This window comes from Neophocaena asiaeorientalis, unplaced genomic scaffold (genome assembly GCF_003031525.2).
Source record: "Neophocaena asiaeorientalis asiaeorientalis breed wild unplaced genomic scaffold, Neophocaena_asiaeorientalis_V1.1 scaffold721, whole genome shotgun sequence".
In the NCBI taxonomy this organism is placed as follows: Eukaryota; Metazoa; Chordata; class Mammalia; order Artiodactyla; family Phocoenidae; genus Neophocaena; species Neophocaena asiaeorientalis.
This window is the reverse complement of record NW_020175365.1, coordinates 794,058-818,479: the sequence shown is the minus strand read 5'-3', so window position 1 is coordinate 818,479 and position 24,422 is coordinate 794,058. Positions and strand designations below refer to the sequence as shown.

At 36.5% G+C, this 24,422-nt stretch overlaps 1 protein-coding gene across 6 annotated transcripts in view; it reads left to right on the top strand.

Annotated features, from left to right (window-relative positions):
* Positions 1 to 24,422, top strand: part of ERICH2 (glutamate rich 2) — a 30,631-nt gene that overhangs the window by 2,737 nt on the left and 3,472 nt on the right. The window contains exons 2-6 of one of the 6 annotated variants that reach the window (XM_024765721.1): positions 8,092 to 8,122; positions 8,331 to 8,379; positions 8,608 to 8,644; positions 16,856 to 17,043; positions 20,390 to 20,447. In XM_024765721.1, the coding sequence (XP_024621489.1) occupies positions 8,629 to 8,644; positions 16,856 to 17,043; positions 20,390 to 20,447 (262 nt within the window). In that variant the 5' untranslated portion in view covers positions 8,092 to 8,122; positions 8,331 to 8,379; positions 8,608 to 8,628. Of the gene's footprint in view, positions 1 to 8,091; positions 8,123 to 8,330; positions 8,380 to 8,607; positions 8,655 to 10,748; positions 10,887 to 16,855; positions 17,044 to 20,389; positions 20,448 to 24,422 lie in introns of those variants that run through there. The other 5 variants (XM_024765723.1, XM_024765722.1, XM_024765724.1 and 2 more) reach the window with 5 other exon arrangements.

Below are 24,422 nucleotides of genomic sequence, written 5' to 3'. Positions count from 1 at the left end.
CTCATTTTATAAATCAGTTTTCTGAAGCTTTATAGAATCCAAATAAAACCTATTTGGCCCTATTGGGTGCTGGTTAGTGAACACTTACCTGAAGAGTGGGAATATGAGATGTTTTACATTCTTTTTTTGGTACCAAGTCTTTATAATCTGGTGTGCATATCTCAAATTGAACTAATCATGTTTCAAGTGCTCAATTGCCACACATGGCGTGTGGCTACCATGTTGGACAGCAAAACTCTAGTTTAATGTGTACTTTTCCCTTTGCTTTCTTGTTGCCTTCCTTCCTGTTCCATTCATTTAACAGGTATTTATTGAGCACCAGTTTGTGTGACATGGAGTGGATTAGGTACTAGAGTTTTTTGGGTTTTTTTAATGGCTTGAATTTATCTGTTCTTTGTAGCCAAAAAAACTAGCTGAACTAACTAACCCCTCTTCCCTGGGGTTTTGGTTTTTGAGAGAGGCAATTTTTCCTTAAAAGCTAGAGCCCTATCACATAAAACTTAAGAATTGCTGGGAGCCATGTTTTGCATTACTTATGGAAAATCTGTCTGCAGTGAGAGAGAATGAGACCCAGGTGGGGAGAAGCGGAGGTGAACAAGGGAAAGCCCCCACCTAAGCCCTGTCCCCACCTAAGCCCCACCCTCTCCTTGAACACAGCTGTAGCCACTGTGTCCTGACTTCTATGCAGCTTGGGTATTCAACTCATGGATTCTATGAGCCAGGGCATCCCGTTTTGTGCCTGAGCTACCTTGAGCATGGTTTCTGTAACTTGCAACCAAGAGTCCAGGCTCACACAGCTAAGAAGCTAAGAAGCAAGACCTTTCTTTTAGAAATGAGCCCATGATGACCCCCCACCCTGCTGTGACCTGAACCCCAAAGTACATTTTTATTTACATAATACACAGAATTTTTCAAACATGTAATCACATAATTATGCCTTTTCAAATCATTTTGTCATGTACATTTTTATACTTATCTAATATCTAAATACACTCATCTTCTGATTAATACTACCCATCTTTCTATGTAAGTCTTTCAGTACTTTTTTTCTTAAAATAAATCTGTATCTGCTTTTCCATAGCTCTTTTCTTAGAATTATCCCCCCCAATTCTATGGGCCTTTTTTTAAAATTATAAGAGCATTCTAAAGCCAATTAAATTACTTTGTATCATTCCAGTGGTTTTATTCAATCAGTGAATAGCTGAGTACCTTTAAAGTGGTGTAGCACCCACACTCATGGGTAACAGCCAGTTTCTGCTCTCCAGAAACTTCTGGCCTGGTGGTGCATTCATTCCACCTCTCTGTGCAAGGAAATGCACATATTGTATATGTGCATTTCCTTAACGGATTCTTTTCCTCTACCAGGATTCCATGCTTGGCCTTTTCTTCTACATAGGTCATGCCATCCATCCCCACTTTCTCACAGTTATCCCATACATCGTCTTTTCTCTTGAGTTCTAACTCTCTTTTCAATAGAACACTTGATTTCAGTTGACCTCCAGGCACCTTCAACTCAGAATTTCCAAAAACAAACTCATTATCCCCCAGAGTGTGCTTCTCTTCTGGTCCTTATCCTGGTCATCCAAGCTGGAACCATCAAACTCTTTTGTTCTCCCTCACTTCTATGTCCACTGAGTCTCAGTTTCACCTCTTTTTGTTCCAAGTGTACCTTCCTGGCTTTGTGCGTCATCATTTTTCCCTAGACTAGAGTTTGACAGACTTTTTCTGTAAAGGGCCAAATAATAAGTATTTTAGGCTTTGCAGGTCATACAGTCTTTGTCGAAACTTTTCAAGTCTGCCACTGTAGCTTGAAAGCTCCCATGACAATGTACAAACAAATGAGCATGCCTGTGTTCCCATAAGTTTCATTTATAAGGGTAGGCAGAGAGTCATATTTGGCCCATAGGTGATAGTTTGCCAACCCCTGCTCTGGGCTGTTGTAATAGCCTCTTAACTGGTCTCTCCAACTCCCATTCTCTCTCGGGTTTACCCTCCACAGAATTTCTTTTCTAAGATAGATCTAATCATATGATTGTTATTCAGAGCCTGGTTTGCTTTCCATTGCCTACTGGTTAAAATATTTAGCACATGGCAATAACTTTTAAAATTTGATCCCACATACAAGAAGCAGGTAAAGGAAAAGAATCTATCAAGGAGATTCGCATAAGCGATATGTAGACAGATAACTACAGAGTGGCGGAATGACTTACCACCAGGGGAGGCTACATCTACTGCCATTCTCTAACACATGGCAGGAGTACTCTTCCCATCTACTGACTTGATCTTGACTTGGTTAAATAAATGCCACCTTCATTGTGAAGCCTGACTCAGTCTTGCCCCATTGCAGGTAGAACTGATCACTTCTCACTCTGTGCTCCTGTGGTCTATGTTAATTCTAGTGTTGTAGCTCTTATTACATGACAGCAGGTATGTTAGCTTCTTTTGGTTTCAAGGAGTAGGAGCTGTATTAGTCAAGGTCTCTTGGTTTCAGATGACAAAACTCCAGCTTATTTGGCAAAAAGAGAAATAAATTAGTTGGCCCATGGTAAAGGCAGAGGTTGATCTGGAAACAGGAACTCACATACCATCAGGAATGTGTCTGTGTCTGTCTCTGCCCCCCACACACACTCCACCCCTCCTCCGTCCCTGTCCTTCTCTCTACCTCATCTCTTCATCTCTCATCTCTGATTCTCTTGTATATTCTGCTTCACTCAGGCCACTTTCTTCCTGAAACCTACAACCGTAGCAGTTGAAAGCTCTACTCGCATATTCTCTTACCTTTGTGACAGTTCCACTTGGAAAAGCCTCAGAAAAAGGTGTGGTGAACTTAGCTTGGATCACAGGCTCAATCCTTGGTTCAGTCACTGTGTTAGCTTATGAATTACCATGATGGGTCTGTGCTAGGACAGCACTGCTCTTGTGTTCAAGGGGGCTGGATCTGTCAACCACATAAGGGGGGATGAGCTATAGGCAGACAATACCTTATTCTAGGGATATTTGTAGAAATTACAATACGTGGCGGAATATAGCAAACCCAGAGAATAGGCCTCAGAACTGGATTCTGGAACTTGAAGGTTGTTCAGGGATAGTTCTGTTGACTGGACTCTCTCCCTCTATCTTTCCAATTCTGCCTCCAATGCCTTCTGACTCTCCTTGGGTATCTTCAGTCCATGAGCTCAAAAAAGAAGGAATTTGAGGGACTTCCCTGGCGGCGCAGTGGTTGAGAGTCCGCCTGCTGATGCAGGGGACAGGGGTTCGTGCCCCGGTCCTGGAAGATCCCACATGCCGCGGAGCGGCTAGGCCCCTGAGCCAGGGCCACTGAGCCTGCGCGTCCGGAGCCTGTGCTCTGCAATGGGAGAGGCCACACGGTGAGAGGCCCGCGTACCGGAAAAAAAAAAAAAAAAAAAAAAAAAGAAGGGATTTGACTGATCCTGTTTGGGCAGTATGGAAAATTACATTGGAGCCCCTAGAGGGAAGCATTTAGTATATTACTTTGAAGCTTGGTCTGTCCCATATATATAGGAAGTTAGTACTTTGTTTCCCCTGTAAAATTCTGAGCTTCTCTTGTATCCCCAGAGCTTATCACAGACATATCTGATACATACTAGGTGCTCATCAAACGTTTGTTTTAAATAGACATTGAATACTACATGAAAGTTAGGAGTTACCTAACTGTGTTGTTCCTATTACCACCCGGATTGTTGAAAGACATAAGGAGAGTCTGCCCATGTTCCAAAAGGCAGAGGGTGTATTTGGTAGAGAGTCGAAGTGCTGATTGAATGAACGTTGTGATGTTAGCATTAACCATAATCAGTAGTTATGAATCTACAAGGGGTGCACTTACATACTGTTCTTTCTGGAAGCCATGACTCCAATTTGAACAGGTACCACTGGGTGGAGAAGAGAATTGAAGTCGCACAAGGCCAACATAACAGCTCACATGCCTGTAAGAGGTGGATACAAACGATATTGCAAATTTTACATCGTATTTTTTAAATAGATAATACATTTATTTTATTTGAAGTTCAAGAGGTACAATGGACGTAAAGTAAAAAAACTCCGTCCCACCCCAGTCCTGCAGCTATCTCTATTTCCTCCCCAGTCAACCAATATTATCAGTTTCTTTTATGAAAACATTTCCTTTCAGAGAGATTTTTTTGCTATTAATACTCATTTGAAAAATACATAGTTGTGCAATGGCCATACCTATTTCTGACCAGTTATCAGTCTCTGCTTTAACTGTACCTGTGTTCTCAATTACTCTCCTTTTTCCCTGGAGTCAGTGATCTTTCTAAGCAAGTATCATTACTTTAGGGCTTATGCGATTAATTAATTAATTAAAGGTCCTTAGAGCTAGTTTGCTTGTCTCAATTGCAGTAAAGCCTCCTTTTTGTTTCCCTAAGCAATCTTAATCAGCCCCATAGGGCAACGTCCCAGTTTTTCGTTTGGATAAAACATCAAGCTGTTTCTACCATGTCCCTCCTATGTGCCGGGCACTGTGCTAAACTCTTTACCCAGATCATCCTATTTAATCCTTATAATGATCCAATGAAGTTGGCACCATTGTGATCCCTGATTTACAGACAGAGGAACTGAGGCCTACAGAAATTAACTTACCCAAGCTTACATGGGAAGTGGCAGAACTGGGATGTGAACCCAGTGTCTTTACTCAAGAGCACAGCTCTTTTCTTTTTTTTTTTTAATTGAAATATAGTTGATTTACAATGTTGTGTTAGTTTCTGGTGTACAGCAAAGTGATTCAAATGTATATATATGTGTATATATATGTATATGCACATACATACATATTTGTATTCTTTTTCATATTCTTTTCCATTATGGCTTATTACAAGTTATTGAATGTAGTTCCCTATGCTCTAGAGTAGGATCTTATTGTTTTTCTATTTTATATATAGTAGTTTGTATCTGCTAATCCCAAACTCCTAATTTATTCCTTTTCCTACTTTCCCCTTTGATAACCATAAATTTGTTTTCTGTATCTGTGAGTCTGTTTCTGTTTTGTAAATGAGTTCATTTATATCATGTTTTTAGATTCCACATATAAGTGATATCATATGATGTTTGTCTTTCTCTGACTGACTTAGTATGATAATCTCTAGGTCCATCCATGTTGCTTCAAATGGCATTATTTCATTCTTTTTTATGGCTGAGTAATAGTATCCCATCATATATATATGATGGAATATTATATATTTATGTTATATATATATTATATGTAAATATACATATATATATATAATATATATATACCACATCTTTTTTATCCATTCATCTGTTGATGGACATTTAGGCTGTTTCCATGTCTTGGCTGTTGTAAATAGTGCTGCTATGAACATTGAGGTGCATGTACCTTTTTTGAATTAGAGTTTTCTCAGGGTATATGCCCAGGAGTGGGATTAGCTGGATCATATGGTAGTTCTATTTATAGTTTTTTTAAGGAACCTCCATACTGTTCTCCATAGTGCCTGCACCAACTTACATTCCCACCAACAGTGTAGGAGAGTTCCCTTTTCTCCACACCCTCTCCAGCATTTATTATTTGTAGACTTTTTCATGATAGCCATTCTGACCAGTGTGAGGTGATACCTCATTGTGGTTTTGATTTGCATTTCTCTAATAATTAGTGATGCTGAGCATCTTTTCATGTGCCCGTTGGCCATCTGTATGTCTTCTTTGGAGAAATGTCTATTTAGGTCTTCTGCCCATTTTTGGATTGAGTTGTTTTGTATTTGTATTTGTTTTTGTTTTTGGGCCATGCCTCACAGATTGCGGGATCTTAGTTCCCCAACCAGGGATTGAACCAGGCCCTTGGCAGTGAGAGTGAAGAGTCCTAACCACTGGACCACCAGGGAATTCCCAGGTTGTTTGGTTTTTTTTAATATTGAGTTGTACAAGCTGTCGTATATTTTGGAAATTAATCCCTTGTTGGTTGCATTGTTTGCAAATATTTTCTCCCATTCCGTAGGTTGTCTTTTTGTTTTGTTTATGATTTCCTTCGCTGTGCAAAAGCTTTTAAGTTTGATTAGGTCCCATTTGTTTATTTTTGCTTTTATTTCTTTTGCCTTGGGAGACTGACCTTAGAAAACACTGCTATGATTTATGTCCGAGAATATTTTGCCTATGTTCTCTTTCAGGAGTTTTTGGTGTCATGTCTTAACTTTAGGTCTTTAAACCAGTTTGAGTTTCTTTTTGTATATGGTGTGAGGAAGTGTTCTAGTGTCATTGATTTACATGCAGCTCTCCAGCTTTCCCATCACCACTTGCTGAAGAGACTGTCTTTTCTCCATGATATATTCTTGCCTCCTTTGTCGTAGATTAATTTACCTTAGGTGTGTGGATTTATTTCTGAAGAGCCCCAGCGCTTGAGTATTACTCCGTACTTGCTCCCAAAGAATTCAATTTTATGAAAGGAGATTAAATGAACATTTCCTAGGTAATGATAAAACTAGACCTAGCAGAGACTGGGTTTCCATCAAGGGCTGGGATCTGCTCATCCTAGGTTTTTCTTTACCAGGTAAAAATGGGAGGAGAATTTTATGCACTGATGTTTCATCCAGGTAAAGGGTAGAATGTATCAATCCATAAAGACCCTAGAGCTAGAACGGAAAGGAAATCTCTAAATATAAAGGGGAGACCCAGACATACGGGTACCCACAGAATGTGGGCATCTGTGGTATGTAAGTACCTCTCAGGAGAGGCCATCTTAGATTTCTTCTGTTAAGATCTTATTTGGTTCATTACTGCATTGTTTCGGCTTCTGAGCTCCACTGCTGTAGAGAATCAGGAGTAAAATCTTTTATTTATCCTAGAGTTTGGTCTTCTACAACTGTTTTTCCCAAAAATATGCCTTGTTTTTCTGATGGACTTTAGCTCTCTGTGAGCTTCTCAGAGGGATAATCAAATTAATACATATGTAATGTCTGGCTTGATCAGGGTTCCCCAGAAAACAAAGCCTAAGGCAAAAGTTTGTGCACTACTGCTTTATTCCAGAGTGCAAATCAGTGTGAGGGAGACACATTTAAAAAGAGAAAAACTTAATGCAAATAAATGAAGCTTCTCTTTTATTGTCTACAGTTTTGGTCCTGAATTTTATATTCCAGAAATCCCTAGGTATTACTACTTATAATTTTTAAAGCCTGGCTTGTGATATGGGGATAAGTGTTAGGGGAGGAGAGGCAAGTGAATTATTACTTATGAAAAATTTAAGTGTGGCATCTCTCATACATTAAAAAAAACCCTTAAAAGTTGATTTTTCTCTTTACAATTAGAATAAAATTTATCCAGGTATATAAAGGGCTAAGTTATAGGAAAATCAGTCTATATAGACTAACTTTAAAAAGGGACACATTCAAAGAGAAAACATTGTAAGTATTAATAAACTCATAAGGGAACTTATAAGGTAAGAATTATATTTTTAAATGCATCTTTGGAGAAAAAGGTTAATTTCTAAATGCATTTGTTGAAATAATATTTTATTAAAAATACTATCTTGAAATATCATGGAAAAACTTCTAGTTCTGGCTAATATATACTCTGTAAAGGTGTTTTTAATAACACGGATGAACTGGAATGTGGCAGGTAGTTTGGTTTATGTGTTGTTTTACTTTGTTAAAGTGGGAGGGAAAAGCAGTGTTGTAAACATGCGCCACACTGAACTTATGGTTTCTGGGGGTCAGCTCAGTAGGAAAGGGGCACCTCAACCTGCTGTATTGTATTTGGATCCAGATCTAGGGTCCAAGTTACATAAACCCAAAAAGGTAACAGAGAACTAGAGGCTAATTTAATACATCACTTTTCTAACATGCAAAATTTTTCCAATAGCTCTTTTTACGTAAACTCCAAGGTGAACGGGGAAAAGGGGAAGCATTAATTTCTCTAGGCTTTTTTAAAATCTCATTTCATAAACCAGAAGAATGATGTTTTTCACTTAGGATGAAAGTAATGATACTAAAAACAAAACCAAAATACATGCTTACTACCCTGCTGACAGACTGAGTTCTGCGTTCTATTTTATTTATATTCTAAATTTATACAAGTGTTTAAAGAAGTAAATATTTTGGTTTCTTGCAGGAATCATCTAGACAAGACAGAAGCTGTAAAGGTAATAGTATATAAACTAGTTTTTAGAATGCTTTAGTTCTATTTTACCATCAGTTTATATAGTTTTGGAATAATTGGCTTTAGTATAAAATTACATTTTAGCCTAGATAATAGAAATGTTCATATAAAGGGTATGAATAAATTATTTCAAATACCTCAAACTAAAATAATACTGATAATACTAGTGTTTATTTCTGCTTCTCTTTTAGGCACCAAAATAAGGACAGAATGGCCAATGGCTAGTGTTTGATCCAAAGGGTAAATGATTTATTACTTAAAAAGAATAAGTTTGACCACCCTTTTGTCCTAAATATTAAGAAGATAGTCTACAGGAATGGTTGAGTGTGGTTGAAAGACTTAGCAATTAAATCCTTTATTATACTGTCTGTCACTCAAACAATGCCTAAATATTTGCCAGTCAGGAATTTCTATTAAGCACATCACTACTGATAAAATACTGGGTTGATTTTTTTTCTTTTCTTTCAGAAAAAGTGATGATTGAACCAAATGGAGCAATGTCAGAGTAAGAAGAGGTCTCTGGTTGTGCATCTGATCTATCACATGCCTTTTAAGCAATTAGAACTAGATAATGCAATCATTTGTCACCCAATTAAATTTGAAAGTCCAGAAATGCATGGATTAGCACTTAGCTTTTGCTTCAGTCAAAGCAATTGTTACTTAGATAAGAGGACATTTAAAATGAAAACTGAATTTTGATAAAAATGTAGGGGTATAGATAATATTCAAACCTACTTTTTAAATGCTTAAACAGCAAGTATTCTGTATTTTACTTATATAACTTTCATCGCTCATTCCTGTTTCACTTTGATACTTGCTCTCTTCTTTGAGAATATCATTTTAAAGGAATACTTACCTTAAAATCAAACATTCTTTATTTACTATGAGAAGAACCATTACTACTAAATTAGGAAAATAATCACCCTAACTAGTTGAAGAGATTGATATTAAAAAAAGAATCATAGTCCAGTTTCAATTTGGTAGCTAAATATTAAGTACCTGCTTTGTTCAAGGCACTGATTCTGATAATTCATCAGAGCCCTTCCTGATACGATCATCTCCTCTCCCCTGAAAAAAAATTCAATTATTTATTCCATGAAAAATTACACTTTGAAAGTTGATTGTAAAACACATTCATAGGGATCAATTATTGATAAATTGGCAGGTGCCATTCTAGTGGGATTCTATTCAAATTGATACTATTTTGAATTATTCTGAATATTATTGGCTGGGAAAAATTATACCTTATGCAACATATATTTCAATTTTCATACTGTCAAAGCTAAAAATTAAAATTAGGGTCCACCTTGACTTTTGTTGTAAATTATATATTAAAGATGTATTTTTATACTAAAGAGAAGGTAATGTATTACAGATCAATGACAGAGACTCTGTGCTTATTTCAGATTAAATGTTACAGACAACCAGAAAAAACTAAATGCCCCATTAAGTATATTAATCTGGATGTAATTATATATTATATATCCTATTACATGGTTGAATATCTTTAAATTAAAAATCTAAGAAAATTTTAGTAGTCTTTGAGGGAAATAGGATGTAACTTTCAGTAATACTGATGGGAGTTAGTAGTCATTAGTGAAAATACATTCTATCATGCCTATGAACCCCAATGTTCATAGGCTGTGATAAGCAGTGTTGGAACTGGAGCAAGGGGTAACCCACATCCTGAGGTAGTTAAAACCCAGGGGTAAATCAAATGCAGTCTGGGCCGAAATAGAAAAGCAGAGTGACGGCCTGTTCTCTTGACCTCATTAATAATTGCATCTGTTTATGAAACTGCTTTTTGCAAGGGCAGTATGATCATGTTCCCTTCACTTGCAGAGAAGAGTTTAGGTTTGGGTTTGGTTTGGTTGTTGTTTGGAGTGAGGGACAGAGGGATAGGTAGGTAGCCAGTAAGCTTCGCAGGTGCATGGCTTTGTTACCTCAGGTACTCCACCCAGAGGTGAAGGTAAACAGATCCAGTCCTGGAAAAAAAAAAGATCAAGTAGGAAAACAGAAAATCATGGGGGACCTTTGAGGAACAGTGTGACTGACCTACAGAGCTGATGGATTTTCTCAGTATAGCTTTACATTCCACTCTCCACCCCGCTTCTGGCTCCATAGTCTGACAGGCAAGGGGAATTTCCCAAAAGGTCCTATCCAGGTTGGATTAGGGAAAACTAGAAATTTTCTTTCCCCACCAGTTCTTTGCTTTAATCTTCTGATTGATTCTTCATTCTAATCCGAGCCACAAGGAGTGTGTGAACTTTATAAACCAGGAGTTTCAAACTTCTCTGTACACAAAGCCCAAATAATTCATTTCCGTTTTTCCTCATGGATCCTCTCTGTCAAAGATTTTGTCTACCCAGAAAATGGCACTTAATTAACAAACTATTTTCAGCAGTAAAAGTAAAGTATGTCTTTAATGCTGGACAAAGTGTTATAGATCTTGGACCTTTGATCTGTTGGTTTTTTCGTCAGGCTTTCAAGTACACATAAAGATGTGAGGGGAAAATGGGTAAAGCAAACCCACAGCACTCAACTCTTGGAGTTTGAAAAAATTGCATCTATCGGTTATTCCATAATCGTATATTTTATCTTTTCTAAAATGTATGACACATTATTTTTTACTCCCGTTTTTACACTTTAAGTAAATGCCTCTTTAGATGCAGACCAACACTGGCAAGCAAACTTTATACCTCACCAACACAGGTCTCTCTAAATGTAGCGAAGACAGTCTCAGAAAAGTAAGTTTTAATTAATTTTGTTTTTAGGCTCATGGTTTTTTTGGGTTTTTGTTTTTGTTTTTGTTTTGACCGCGCCTCGCGGCATGAGGGATCTTAGTTCCCTGACCAGGGATCGAACCCGTGTCCCCTGCAGTGGAAGTGCGGAGTCTTAACCACTGGACTGCTAGGGAAGTCCCTCATGTTTGATAAATGTAAATCATTTTAAAACAAAGTTTAAAATATAAACTTTAAAAAATTATTAATTCCAATAGAAATTTGGGGACATTTCATAAATATGCCTAGTGTGCTTAACATACTAATTAATTCTAAAACCTAGGTTATCCACCCTCTGGTGTAAATATGTTCCAGTGGGATATCTAACTTGACTAACTCTCTAACCTTAGTAGATACTAAAGTAAATACTTCCCATCTTCCAAAGTAAAAATTTGAATTTTTCCTCAATTGTAGTTGTATTTAAAGAAAATATATTTTAGAGTATGCTGGTCGTCTATTTTTGTTAAATGGTTAGAAGTATTGTTAGAAGTAATGTCACTTTCTCAAATGAAGTCAACAGATGATACTTGAAGAGCAGGTTGGAGTTTGGTCCTCTGCTTCTTTGAGACTGTATAAAAGACAGACTTTATATCAGAAAGTGAGCAGAAAAGGAATTTTACTGTTAAACATTTTACTGTTGAAATGATGATTTGGTCACTTCTCATATGTATTTTTATGGCATGTTCACTGCTTCTCAAATAGTAATATCCTATTTATCTTCAGGTCATTGAGTATGTTGGCTTCCTCCATGTTAGGACATTAAGATTATTAAAGGCATTTCAAATTATTCAAATATCCAGAACTAGACTAGTTAAATTCCCTTCTTTAGGGATATAACTTAGTGAATATATCAGTACCATATTTCATAGATTCTGAAGCATGCATATTTTAACATCTCTACTTGACAATGCTTTTTCTTTCTTAATGTCTTATAATATGTCTTATAATGTGTAATATAATATGTCAGTATGTCTTATAATAAATAGGTGACAAATGTCTTATAATAAATAGAGATTATCATACTAAGTGAAGTAAGTCAGACAGAGAAAGACAAATATTATATGACATCACTTATATGTGGAATCTAAAAAATAATACAAATAAACTTATTTACAAAACAGAGACAGACTCACAAGCCTAGAAGACAAATTTATGATCACCAAAGGGGAAAAGTGGGGAGGGATAAATTAGGAATATGGAATTAACAGATACACACTACTATATATAAAATAGATAAACAACAAGGTCCTACTGTATAGCGCAGGGAACTATATTCAATATCTTATAATAACCTATAAAGGAAAAGAATCTGAAAAAGATACATATATATGTGTGTGTGTATATATATGTATCTGAATCACTTTGCTGTACATCTGAAACTAACACAACATTGTAAATCAACTATAGTTCAATATTAAAAAAAAAAAGAAAAAATGGTATCTTAGATTCAATGAAATACTGTAATTCGTGGCTGGGAAAAGGCAGTGAAGTCCTCCTTTTATCTAGATTAGATATTAGAGCGTATGAATTCTAGTAATTACTTGTGGTGACCTTTGGCATAATAGGACTCTAACCATGCTAGAAACTGGATACTTAAGTGACTTCTCAACTTTTCATGTGTAGGGTTTCTTCTTGGATGCTCTCCTTCACAATTAGAAAATCAAGGAGGGCAGAGGTAGAAATGTAAATCATCTTTGCTTTGTATTTTTCATCAACAGAGTGGGATTTTGCTTTAGCAGCATATACTGGGGAAGTGAAGATTCATATTCCCTCCCATAGTATTAAGAATATAACAAGGTGTTCAGCATACTTGCTAAAGCACTGTGCAAATCACTAACTTAACTACTAATGTTCTAGATTCACAGTTCAGTAGGGATAAAGCAGAGCTACTATAACTTAGGGGAAAAATAATAACATTTTACATCTTTTTATATCTTTCCATGAAAACTAAACGTTGAATTTTTTAAACTCAGTAAAGGAGACACATTAAAAGAATCACATTAAAGGAGACACAAAAAACGAAATTGGGGTTATTTTTCCACCAGCATGGGTGCCTGTCTTTGTAAACAGAGTGCACCACACAAGACTCCTCTGTCTCAGTGTGTTATCTGTTGACAAGAGGTATCAGGTTTGAAGGCTAAAAGAGAAAATTAACCCATTTTTATCTCAGCCATTTAATGAAAAAGCAGGCTACTTTGTATTACGACCAGGGGTTAATATTAGTGTTGGACTCCATAAGCATAGCATTTATTTTTTTTTAATTTAAATTTATTTATTTATGGCTACGTTGGGTCTTCGTTGCTGCACGTGGGCTTTCTCTAATTGTGACAAGGGGGTCTACTCTTCGTTGTGGTGCACAGGCTTCTCATTTCAGTGGCTTCTCGTTGTGGAGCACGGGCTCTAGACACGCAGGCTTCAATAGTTGTGGCACACGGGCTCAGTAGTTGTGGTGCATGGGCTTAGTTACTCCACAGCATGTAGGATCTTTTCAGATGAGGGATCGAACCCTTGTTCCCTGCATTGGCAGGCGGATTCTTAACCACTGTGCCACCAGGGAAGTCCCAAGCATAGCATTTAGCAATGGTAAGAACTGACTTACAAACTTAAAAAAAAAAAAGAAAAAAAGAAAACCTGAAGGCTAGTATTCCTTAAATAGTTTTATTCCATCATATCACAATGATATGCCAGGAACATTCAGGTAATGGATTGCTTATATACTCTATGTTAACTCTGAAAAGATTCTAAGAATCATTACACAATGACAAATGCCCAATAGAAATAGAATTTTAATCATTAGTAAAACTTATTTTTAATGCTTTTCCACAAAGAAGATATTGCATTTTAGCTATTTATTGTTGGTGTATTATATTGTGTGTTTATATTAAATGTGTATATGAACCCATATAGAACCTTAAACGGAATTGTGACCTAGAAAAGTATTTTTTCACTATCTACTTTAACATTTAGTAAGGAAGTCTCTTCAAAAAATATTGAAAGTGAAGTCTCTTTAAAGAATTTAGAGTGAGTATCTCCAAAGAGTATTGAAAATAAAGATATAGAAACAAATCTACAGTCTAAGATATGGTCATCTTCCTTCTTAAAAGAAAGCACAGGTAATAATATTTGTTTTATTTGAGTAACCGTAGCTTCTAATTCAGCCCTCCTTCTCTAGGACCTTTAGGATGTTGACAACTCGTAGGTCTGGAGTGGGTTGTGGGAATCAGTAATTTTTCAGACTCAGGTACCGGATGATTCTGATATGCAGTCAGGTGGGATCCATGGGTATACATTACATAAAATGATAATGATAGGGTATTCAATTTTAGAATGAATTGAAATACCTGTGAAAGCATGAACAAGTTCCACCCATTCAACAATGGTTTACTGAGTGCCAGGCACTTGTTTAGAAGCTGTGGATATAATAGTTAGCAAATGGCCAAGATCCTTGCCCTTATGGAGTTCACATAGATAGCCAACTATTAAACACTAATAATAAACACAAATAAGACAGCCATATATAAATAAATGGCACCTGGAAGAGGGAGAACTATCTTAGATCTAGGCATCAGGAAACCTCTCTCGTGATGCTCAGTGTTTGTGAATTGAATGAGTTCCTGTGACATCACATAAAGTTCTTAATTCCCTATTATGACCACCCCTGATGACACCAGTGTGATGAGCCGGTGAACAGGCTGGGTACACACTGGAAGATTAGAGTGGTTATGAGCCAATGGAGACTGTAAAGGAAACAGGTAGATAGACTGAATAGCCCAGGCATCCCACTCTTGGAAGGACTTGTTATCCCTTTTGAGGATAGTACCTTTTGCTTAGAGTGAGGAGTTTTCCCAACTTTTTCTTTTTTTGGCCTACTTTTTCTTAACATTGTCTTCTCTCAACCTTTCCTAGATTTCCTCATTTTCTTCTTTCTAACACCAGTATTTCTACACTATTTAGAGTAGCTCATGGCCACACTCCCATCAAAGAAGACATCTCAAGACTTCCCAGACACTCAAAGTCTTACAAGAAGGGGATGATGTAGCACAAGTTAAGGTTGAAACTGTGAAATTCACCTGTAGAGCCAAAAAACTGGGCAAGCTCAGTAGTGTTTCCCAAAGAGATAATTTTAGGAAACAGAGGGTAAATTTTTTTTTAAATTACTTTAATAGTAGTATATTTTAATGTGTATTAGAAAAAAATAATATAAGACCTGGTTAAGAATATGGATTCCAGAGCCAAAATGACTCCCAGATCTACCTTAATTAGTGGTGTGAAGTTGGACAAGTTATTTAACCTAACCTTTCTGTCTCTCAGTTTCATCTATGAATGGGATAAAAATAGGACACACCTCATTGAGATGGTGAGAGAATTAAATGAGTTAATATATGTAGTATTCAGAAGAGTAATGGCATATAATATTTGCTATGATTATTATATCTTTTATTAGTACCTCCATCAGTTTTGTGGATGATAATATTTATAATCTGGCAAAATTTCTAAGTTAAAAAAGTAAATTTAAAAAAATTAAGTAAATAGTATAAGTGGTACTCTCATATGGCAAAATGGATGAAGATAGTATATTACTGAAATTTGGAAAATGTTTCAATAGCTTGTGCCATGGAGGTTTTACCTCTTAAATATTTCTCTAATATATCTCCTCCTCTCAATCCCTATTTTAACAATGCCCTGTCATCCATCTCCTTCACCTGGACTTTTTAAAGACACCTCTAACCACCTCTCTCCCTGCTCTTTTTTTTTTTTTTTTCTGTCTGCCTTCAAGTACACTTTCCACCCTGGTATCCAGGTATTCCTTCAGAAATTCAGAATTGATCATACTTGTTTCCCTACTTAAATCTTTCATGACTACTTTGTTTCCCTACTTTTAAATCCTTTATTCTTAGGATAAAGTTCTAACTCCAAGGCCCACAAGACTCCATGATCCAGCTTGTACCCCTCTGACTACATCTGTCACCATTTCAGCCTCAATTTTGACCCATACGCAACAACGAAGTGCTTGTAGCTCCACACACATTCTTTTTTCACTGGTTCATGCTGTCCCCTCTCCTTGGAAAAACTGATCCACTCAGACCAGGATGGGGCTCTCCTTTGGTCTCCCATGTACCTAGTACACATCTTTATCACTTACTGCCGTACTGTTTTATAATTATCCATTGTGTCTCCGACTCCCCAGTTAGAGTGTGAGCACCCTGAGGTCAGTGACTGTTCATTTTTGTGTGCCTAGGGCTCAGCATAGCGCTGGGCACTGAATGGGTAGTCAGAGTAGTGCTCATTTTTATTTTTCAGTCATCTATGTTTGGTCATAGGTACTGTGACTTGACATTAAGAAAAATCATTAATAATGTTATGTAACTTCTGGTTATATCTGGAATACTTCACATGTATCTCTTCCTAATTTGTGTGTGTGTGTGTGTGTGTGTGTGTGTGTGTGTGTGTGTATACAGAGAGAGAGAGAACTTTATTCTCAAGTATCCAAGCAGTGACTACTTGCCTAAGAAGAATTACTTTTCAACCTCTATAGTCTTACTTTTACTTTCCAAGCTCTTTATTTTGCATTTACATTCCTATAAGAAAAATTTAAGAAAAGTATTTCTGTGGATAGAATAGCATTCATTTCTTTTTTTCTGGAAGTTATTATATTCTTTATAAACAAAACCGTTTTCCATTTATTACAATTTCAAGCACCAAACAACACTAACATCAGCTCAGGATTATCGGTTAGCAGTTCTATTACCTTTTTTGGAAATGGAAATCAGGTAAATTTATTGCAGTGCTGTTTAGTCATGAAAAAAAATCCAGAACAGGAGGACATGTAGTGAACATGTATGTACACTTGCTACATTATAATTTAGAAGTGACCATTGTAAATTTTTGAATACGTTTCAATATTTATTGATTAAATTATTTGTATTCTTTTCTAGGTGAAATGAGCAAAAATGTAGTCATTACAGAGCAGAAGAAAAATAATGAATGTCCCCCTGAGGATACTGATGATAAGTTATCTGAATCAACAGATGATGATGGTGAGGATGATACCAATGATGAAGATAATGAGGAAGACAGTAACCCTAGTAAGGATACTCATGCCCCATTAGAGTTAATGACAGAAGTAAGTTTTACTCGTATGTTATAACTCAAGAAACTTAAAAATATTAAAGTAGCTGAATAGTATATAGTCTTGCAGACTAAAAAAATGGTCAAAATATCCTTGCCCACACTCAGATGCTTACCTCGTTACTCATCTTTCTTACTACTTTCACCAGGGTAGAGGTGAGAGAAGATTCTAGAAGTGACTCAAAGTATTCTGGTAAAGGCAGAAGCAGGAATAAGAGAAGTTTGGGCATAAGACTCTTCAAGGACTACTTTAAGGAAAACTTTTTACTTACTGGGTACCATGCTAGTTACTTGGGATATTTAGAGATAAATAAGAAAGACATGACCTTACCCTTGAGAACTAACAGGCACATATTATGTATATAATGCAATTTATAATAAAAGGAAATATGTGCTAGTAGAGGTGTTTGTAAAGTTCTCTGGGAACTGGGAGGATTAAGTGACTAATTGAGAAAAGAAGCAGGAGAAATGGGTAAAGGAAGGATTTTTAGAGGAAGAGACATGAATGGAATCTTAGAAACTTGAAGAGGGACGTGTAGGAATTCATCTGGTAAACATCAAGGAGGTGTTCCTGGCATAGGAAACAGCATTGGCAAAGGCATTGAAGCCTGAAACGTCACATGTGAAAATTGTACATAAACGTTTTACTGATAATTCTATGGAGAACAAAACAGTTTTACCTCACTTGTGGTGTCACAGTCTACCTTTAATTAATATTACACAACTTCATGTATATCATAAGAACTTCATAACAGTACATTTTCATTTCCCCCTTCTCATCCTTTGTATTTTTGTTGTCATATGTTTTACTTTTACATGTGTTATAAGCCCCATAACACATTGTTCTTTTTGTTTTAGATGGTTAGCTATCTTTTAAGAGATTTTTTAAATGGAAAATATCTTCTCTTGGAAGGCATTTCTGGAGTTCTTCATAGCTCTGTGTAGATCCAAATTTCTACCTGATATTATTTTTCTTTTACCTGAAAAGCTTCCCTTACTATTTCTTATAATGCAGTTCTGCTGGAAATGAATTCTCTCGGCTTTTGTTTGTCTGAAGTCTTAATTTCACCTTTATTTTTAAAGGATTTGATAGCTGGAGATTCTAGGGTGGGGGGCCAGGTTTCTTTCAGTACTTTGAAAGGTTGCTCCACTCTCACACATTTTGCATAGCTTTAGACAGGATGTCTGCTGTTATTTTTATTTACATGTATATGTCTTTTTTACCATCTTTCAAATTTTCTTCATATGTATTATTTTTGGCAATTTGATTATGATATGCCTTGATGTGACCTATTTCTTCTGCTCATTGAGATTCTTGGACCTATGAGTTTATAGTTTTCACCAGGTTTGGAAAATGTTCAGTTATTAAGTCTTCAAATGTTTTTTCTGATCTCTGCCCTCCCTCTCTTCATCTGGGCTACAATTATACATATGTCAGACCACCCAATATCATCCCAAAAGTCACTGATGTTCCCCTTTTTTCATGTTTTTTTCTATATATTTAAAAAAATATTTATTTATTTTTGGCTACACTGGGTCTTAGTTGTGGTACATGGGCTCTCTAATTGTGGTGTGCAGGCTTAGTTGCCCCACAGCAACTATGTGGGATCATAGTTCCCTAACCAGGGATCGAACCCATGTCCCCTACATTGGAAGGCAGATTCTTTACCACTGGATCACCAGGGAAGTCCCTCTATGTATTTTATTTTGGAAATTTCTAATGCTCTGTGTTCAAGTTCATGATCTTTTCTTCGCAGTTATAATCTGCTGTTAAGTCCATTTCCCTCCTTCTCTCCCTCTCCCTCCTTTGATTTTAGGTATCCTGTTTATCATCTCTAGAAGCTTTCTTTAAATATTTTTGTAACCATCATTTCTCACCTCATCATGTTCGGATTTTCTCTACTTTTGAGCATATGGCATATATTTATAATGGCTATTTTAACATGTTTTTCTGCTATGCTATCACCTCTGTCAACTCTAGGTCAGTTTCTGTTGATTAAGTTTTCTCCTGCTTATAGGTCATATTTTCCTGCATCTTTGCATGCCTGGTAATTTTTTACCAAATCCTAGATGTTGTAAATTTTATGCTCTTGGATACAAACTTTTGTTGTTGGACTTTGATCTGGGACAGTTGAGTTACTTGGAAATAGGTTTCTCCTTTTGAGTTTTGGTTTTTAACTTTGTTGGGAAGATCCAGGGCAACCTTTATAGTGTAGGGACACTACTAAGTCCCCTTATGAGGACTCTTCCCAGTGTTCTCCATATTAAGAGGACCTTCCACTCTGGCTGGAGAGAACATGAGTTCTTCTCAGCCCTGTGTGAGGTCCAGTGAGTATTCCATCTGCTCATTCTAGTGATTCTTTCTCCAGCCTCAGTTTCTTGATACTCATATGCAGATCAATACCAGCCAAAGACTCTTTAATATTACTTCATGTCCCTATCTCTTGCAGAGTAAACCTAGTATACCTGCAAATGGTTCAGAATATGTGACACACAAGCAAGAATAATTATCTAAGTGTAGGCTTCTTTTTTTAATGGAAGGTGTCTAAATAACTAATAATAGAAGATCAGTAAATTGTGGAGCCTAAGTAAAAAAAATAAACAAGAATATTTAATTCCATGGGGAGAAAATGACCATGATATGTGGTGTATTTTTTAAAAGTTACTGAATAATCCTAGTTTTTGTAAATATATATGTGTTCATTTATGGAAAAAATACTAAAATGATGTTCATGGAGATGTTAAAAATAAACATCTCTAAATGGTAAAAATGCTATTTAATGCTATTAAATTGGGGACAGAATGTGTTTATTTAGCATTTAAATTTCCTACCTACAAAAATATACATACAAATATGCATACAAATATTACTTTGTAGTAAAAAAACGACAATAAAAATAGTAGAAGCAAAACTAGATGGTATAAGGGCAATCAATACTGGAAAATATTGAATATACATAATTGTAAATCTATATTTTTACTAAGTATTGTCATGTAATTATGGATTAAGTTCACAAATAAAAGCTGTATCTGAACCAAAGGGACATTAAAGTGATTAAAGTCTTCAGAGTCTATGCCAGTTGAATCAACCTACATATTCATAAATTGTTCAGTAGTGTGTACACTGTGTGGCTGCAGCAAAGCAGAGGTATCATACTTATTCTGTGTGGCCTTAAATAGTCCTCATTAACTGACTGATTACAGACTCAGCCCTGGAAAAACAAGTAAAAGTTAAAAGCAAAATAGTTAATCATTAATGGAAAATTTTCTAGGGAGTTTATAATTGACATTTAAATTCTCTGTGAAACTACGTAGCTGAAGAATTTCTGAATGTTTTCCAGTTCCTGAGATCAGAAATGGGCCAAGACTACCATTTGGCAAAAAAATTATGTCAGAAAAGTAAGTACAAAATTCTTTTCCTTTTTCCAATCTTCTCTGTTTCCAAATACATTCCATAATATGTAAGATGGTTTGATTATCATACATCTAATGAATTCTCTGATAGTGTATCAGTGAATCCTTGATAGTAAAAATTGGTATAAGGACTAATTTAGACTTCTAGAGTAACTTTGAGTGGGATAAAATGACAGAGACTAATTACACCATTAAAAGATAAGTCAAAATCCTTAGCCTCACGATAACGGGTTGGTAGCATTGTGCCTTTAGATTCAGAGAAGTGTTGTGTAGTGCAGAAAGCCTTACTTAACATGCAATTATTCCACAAATATTTGAGTACCTATGTGTGCCAGGCACTGTTCTAGGCACTGGACAGATAACGATCCCACATTTATATCTAGTTTCAGACAGATAACAAATTTATCTGTAACTAGTGTGTCACAGATGATAGGTGCTATGGAGAAAAATAAAGCAGGGAAGGAGTAGAAAATACTGGGAGGGAGGCAAAGCAGTTTTAAGTAGGATGGTCTAGGAAGGCCTCACTGGAAGACTAGAGCAAACACCTGAAGGAGTTGAGGAAGTGAGTCCGGTCATCTGGAGGAAGTGTGTTCCAGGCAGGACTAATAGCAAATGTGTTGAGAATAAGCCAGGGAAAGTATGATAGGAGATGAGGTCAGAGAGCTTACAGTTTACAGGGGTTGTGCAGATTGCATAACACCTTTCGCAGCTTAAGGACCTTGGCTTTTTCTCTGAGTGAGGTGGGAAACCACTGGACACTTTTGAGTAGAGGAATGATGTGAACTACCTTATTTTTCTGTCTTTGGGTTTTAGTGGTTTGACTTGATGTTCAAAATGGTGGTGGTTTTCTTTGTATTTAAGCAAAGAAACGTTTGGGAGGTTTGCTGAGTTTCTTAACTCTGTGGGTTGATGTTTTCATCAACTTTGAGGATTTCTTGGCCACTAACCTTCAAAGATTGCCTCTGCCATATTCTCTCTCTTCTCTTCCTGGGTCTCCAATTAAACATAAATTAGACTTTTTTTCATGGTGTCCCACATGTATCTTATACTCAGCTCTGTTTTTTCCATTTCTTTCTATTTCTATCCTTCAGTTTGGATATCTTCTATTGACCTGTTTTTGAGTTAATTTATCCTATCTTTTGCTGTGTCCAATCTGCTGTTAAAACTATCTAGTGAATTCTTAATTTCAAGGATTGTATTTTCCAATTTTAGAAAGTCTATCTAATGATTTTGAAAGATTCTAGCTCTCTGTCAAAATCCATAATCTTTTCAACTATTTTGCCCATCTTTTTCTCTTACTTCATTAGTCTTAGTTATTTTAAAGGAGAAAATGGCAACTCTACAATTAAACTTTATTAATAATGGACTTGAAATATTAACTATTGTAGACCTGTCTTATGGTTAAAATCTTTTAGTGAAAATGTAGTGTAGGGACATGGGGTCTACTCTCCCTTGCCTCACAGAGTCTCCACTGTGGATACAGAACTTCTTAAGTCATTGACTAATTTTTAAAATGGGTTTTTTGAATGCTTTAACACTATTTTATATCCAAAATAATTTGCCTTGTTTAATCCTTTTAAGCATTTTTGACCTTTAGAGCCATCGAATAAAATATTTCAATCAAAACTGTTTCTGGTGGCCCACAAACAGAATTTCCAATCAGAAAGAATCCTTAGAGAATCATGTCCAATCCTCTGTTTTTATAAATAGTGAAACTGAAGCAGAGAGAGTTTAAGCAGCTTGTGTAGCCCTGCTCAGGGAGCAAGTGACACAGCCAGAACTGGAACCCCAGCCTCCTTTTCCCTCAACTACTTTTCTTCTCCGTGTGGCTGGTATAGAAGGGAGTGATTTTGTAGCTCTAGCTCCCAGTTCTCTTGAGTTTTTCTTGTGGAGCCTAATTGTAGGAAAATTTACATATTATATTATATTTATATATTCATCGATCATTTTATAAAAGCCTCTGGCTAAAGCTTACAAAATATAGACACTGATATCACCACATCTGTCAGTAAGTTTTGGCTGTTAGCCCAAACTGTAAACAGCAGGTGCTCAGTATAATGCTTATGGACCTGACATACCAGTGCACATGCATTAAGGGCCAGGTCAATGGGGATGAAAAAGTTCAGACTGATATATCTTAATGGGGTTACATTCCTTTAAAAACTCACTCCCTTCTTTCCAACCAATAAATATTGAGCACTAACTCTGTACCAGACATTATGCTGGGAGCTGGAGAGAAAGCAGAACTCAGAGCACACATGCTCTAAACCCTTTTGGGGTTGATATCAGACATGGTTTGCACTCTTACTGGCTCATCCAGTAATGCTTTACTCTTTTCTGTCCATGGCAAATAGTGGTGCCTCTAAAACTAAGGACTACACTCTAGGAAAAGAAGCTATGGAGTGCCCTAAGACAGGCACCATGATCCAGGGAGCCAACTGGGAAAGACCTGCTCCCAAGAGGAAGAAGAGGCTGATGGGAAATGTGGGCAAAAAGGCCCAGAGAACGGGCATAGAGAGCAGGGGTGTGCAAAGTAAGATTGGCTACCCCTGAGGCAGATTGCCAGCCAAGGATGTGAAAATTAGGGAGGCCCCGGTTTTGCAAAGCCAGGCAAGTTCAAGGAAGAACAGAGAGTTGTAGACAGACTGTTCCAGGGAGAAGGAAGTGCTAGTTCTTTGATGCCAATAGGAACACTTTGCTTAGGGCTTACCCAAAGTCCCTCTCTGTGTTCAGAGCAACAGACAAAACAATTTTTTTTCATCTAGCATGGACCCCAAAATATTATATGTAAATTCTTACAGCATAGATATTCTTTTTCTAAAAATTTTTTTGAAGGATAGTTGATTTACAATGTTGTGTTAATTTCTACTATACAGCAAAGTGATTCAGTTATACGTATATATATATACATTCTTTTTCATATTCTTTTCCATTATAGTTTATCACAGGATATTGAATATAGTTCCCTATGCTATACAGTAGGATCGTGTTGTTTATCCACTCTATATATAATAGCTTGCATCTACTAACCCCAAGCTCCCAACCCATCCCTCCCTCATCCCCCCCACTTGGCAACCACAAGTCTGTTCTCTCCAGTATAGATATTCTTTTGTCTCTTTCTTTCCCCCCCATCTTCTAGCTCTTCCATGAAACACTCCACCTTTCTCTATGTATATATTTATAAAGTTATGCATGTAAACATAGATTGTGTATTTACATTTTTATGTATTTATATATGTATATATTGAACACCTACTATGGGAACATTAAACATACATTGTTTAATTCTTACAGCAATTCCATGAGACAGATATGATTAACCCCATTTTACAGATGAGCAAAGTGAGGCTAGCAAGGAGAACTAATTCACCCAAAGTCACACAGCTACCCAGTGGTAAAGCTACGATTAGATCCCAGGTCTGGCTTGAGAGCCTATGATTTCTTGCTCTATTTCCATTTCCTCATTTGACTAATAAGCTTATATTTCTGGTTAAGTAGGCAGAGACTTGGAAAAGAGATGCTTTTATGAATCAATCAGATTGAAATGGCTCCTATAAGTTGACTAATATATTTTTTATTTGTATCTAAGGCAACTAGTTTATATGAAATACTGCATCTTTGTCCCTGCAGAAATGTTTTACAAATCCATTCTCTTGAATAAAGTCGCCAGTTCCTGGTGTGTTTTCTTGCCATCCAATCACGGTATAATCATTTGTATCTTCACTTGGCTGCAGGGCTTCCCATCCTGCATCCCAGGTGCAAGTGGGTTCTTTTCTTTTCATCCTGCCTTCTAAAAAAGTTGTTGGTGAAGCCTTGGAAAAGTGGTTTTTAAATGAGACTGCAAGTCAAGAGTCCCAAGTACTTTTCTTCATTTATCTCGTGATTGACTGTGAGATTTTCTGTCAGTCTTCCCATTTCTTGGTCTCTTTACCTGCAGCCCAGTCATCTCAGGGTGCCAAC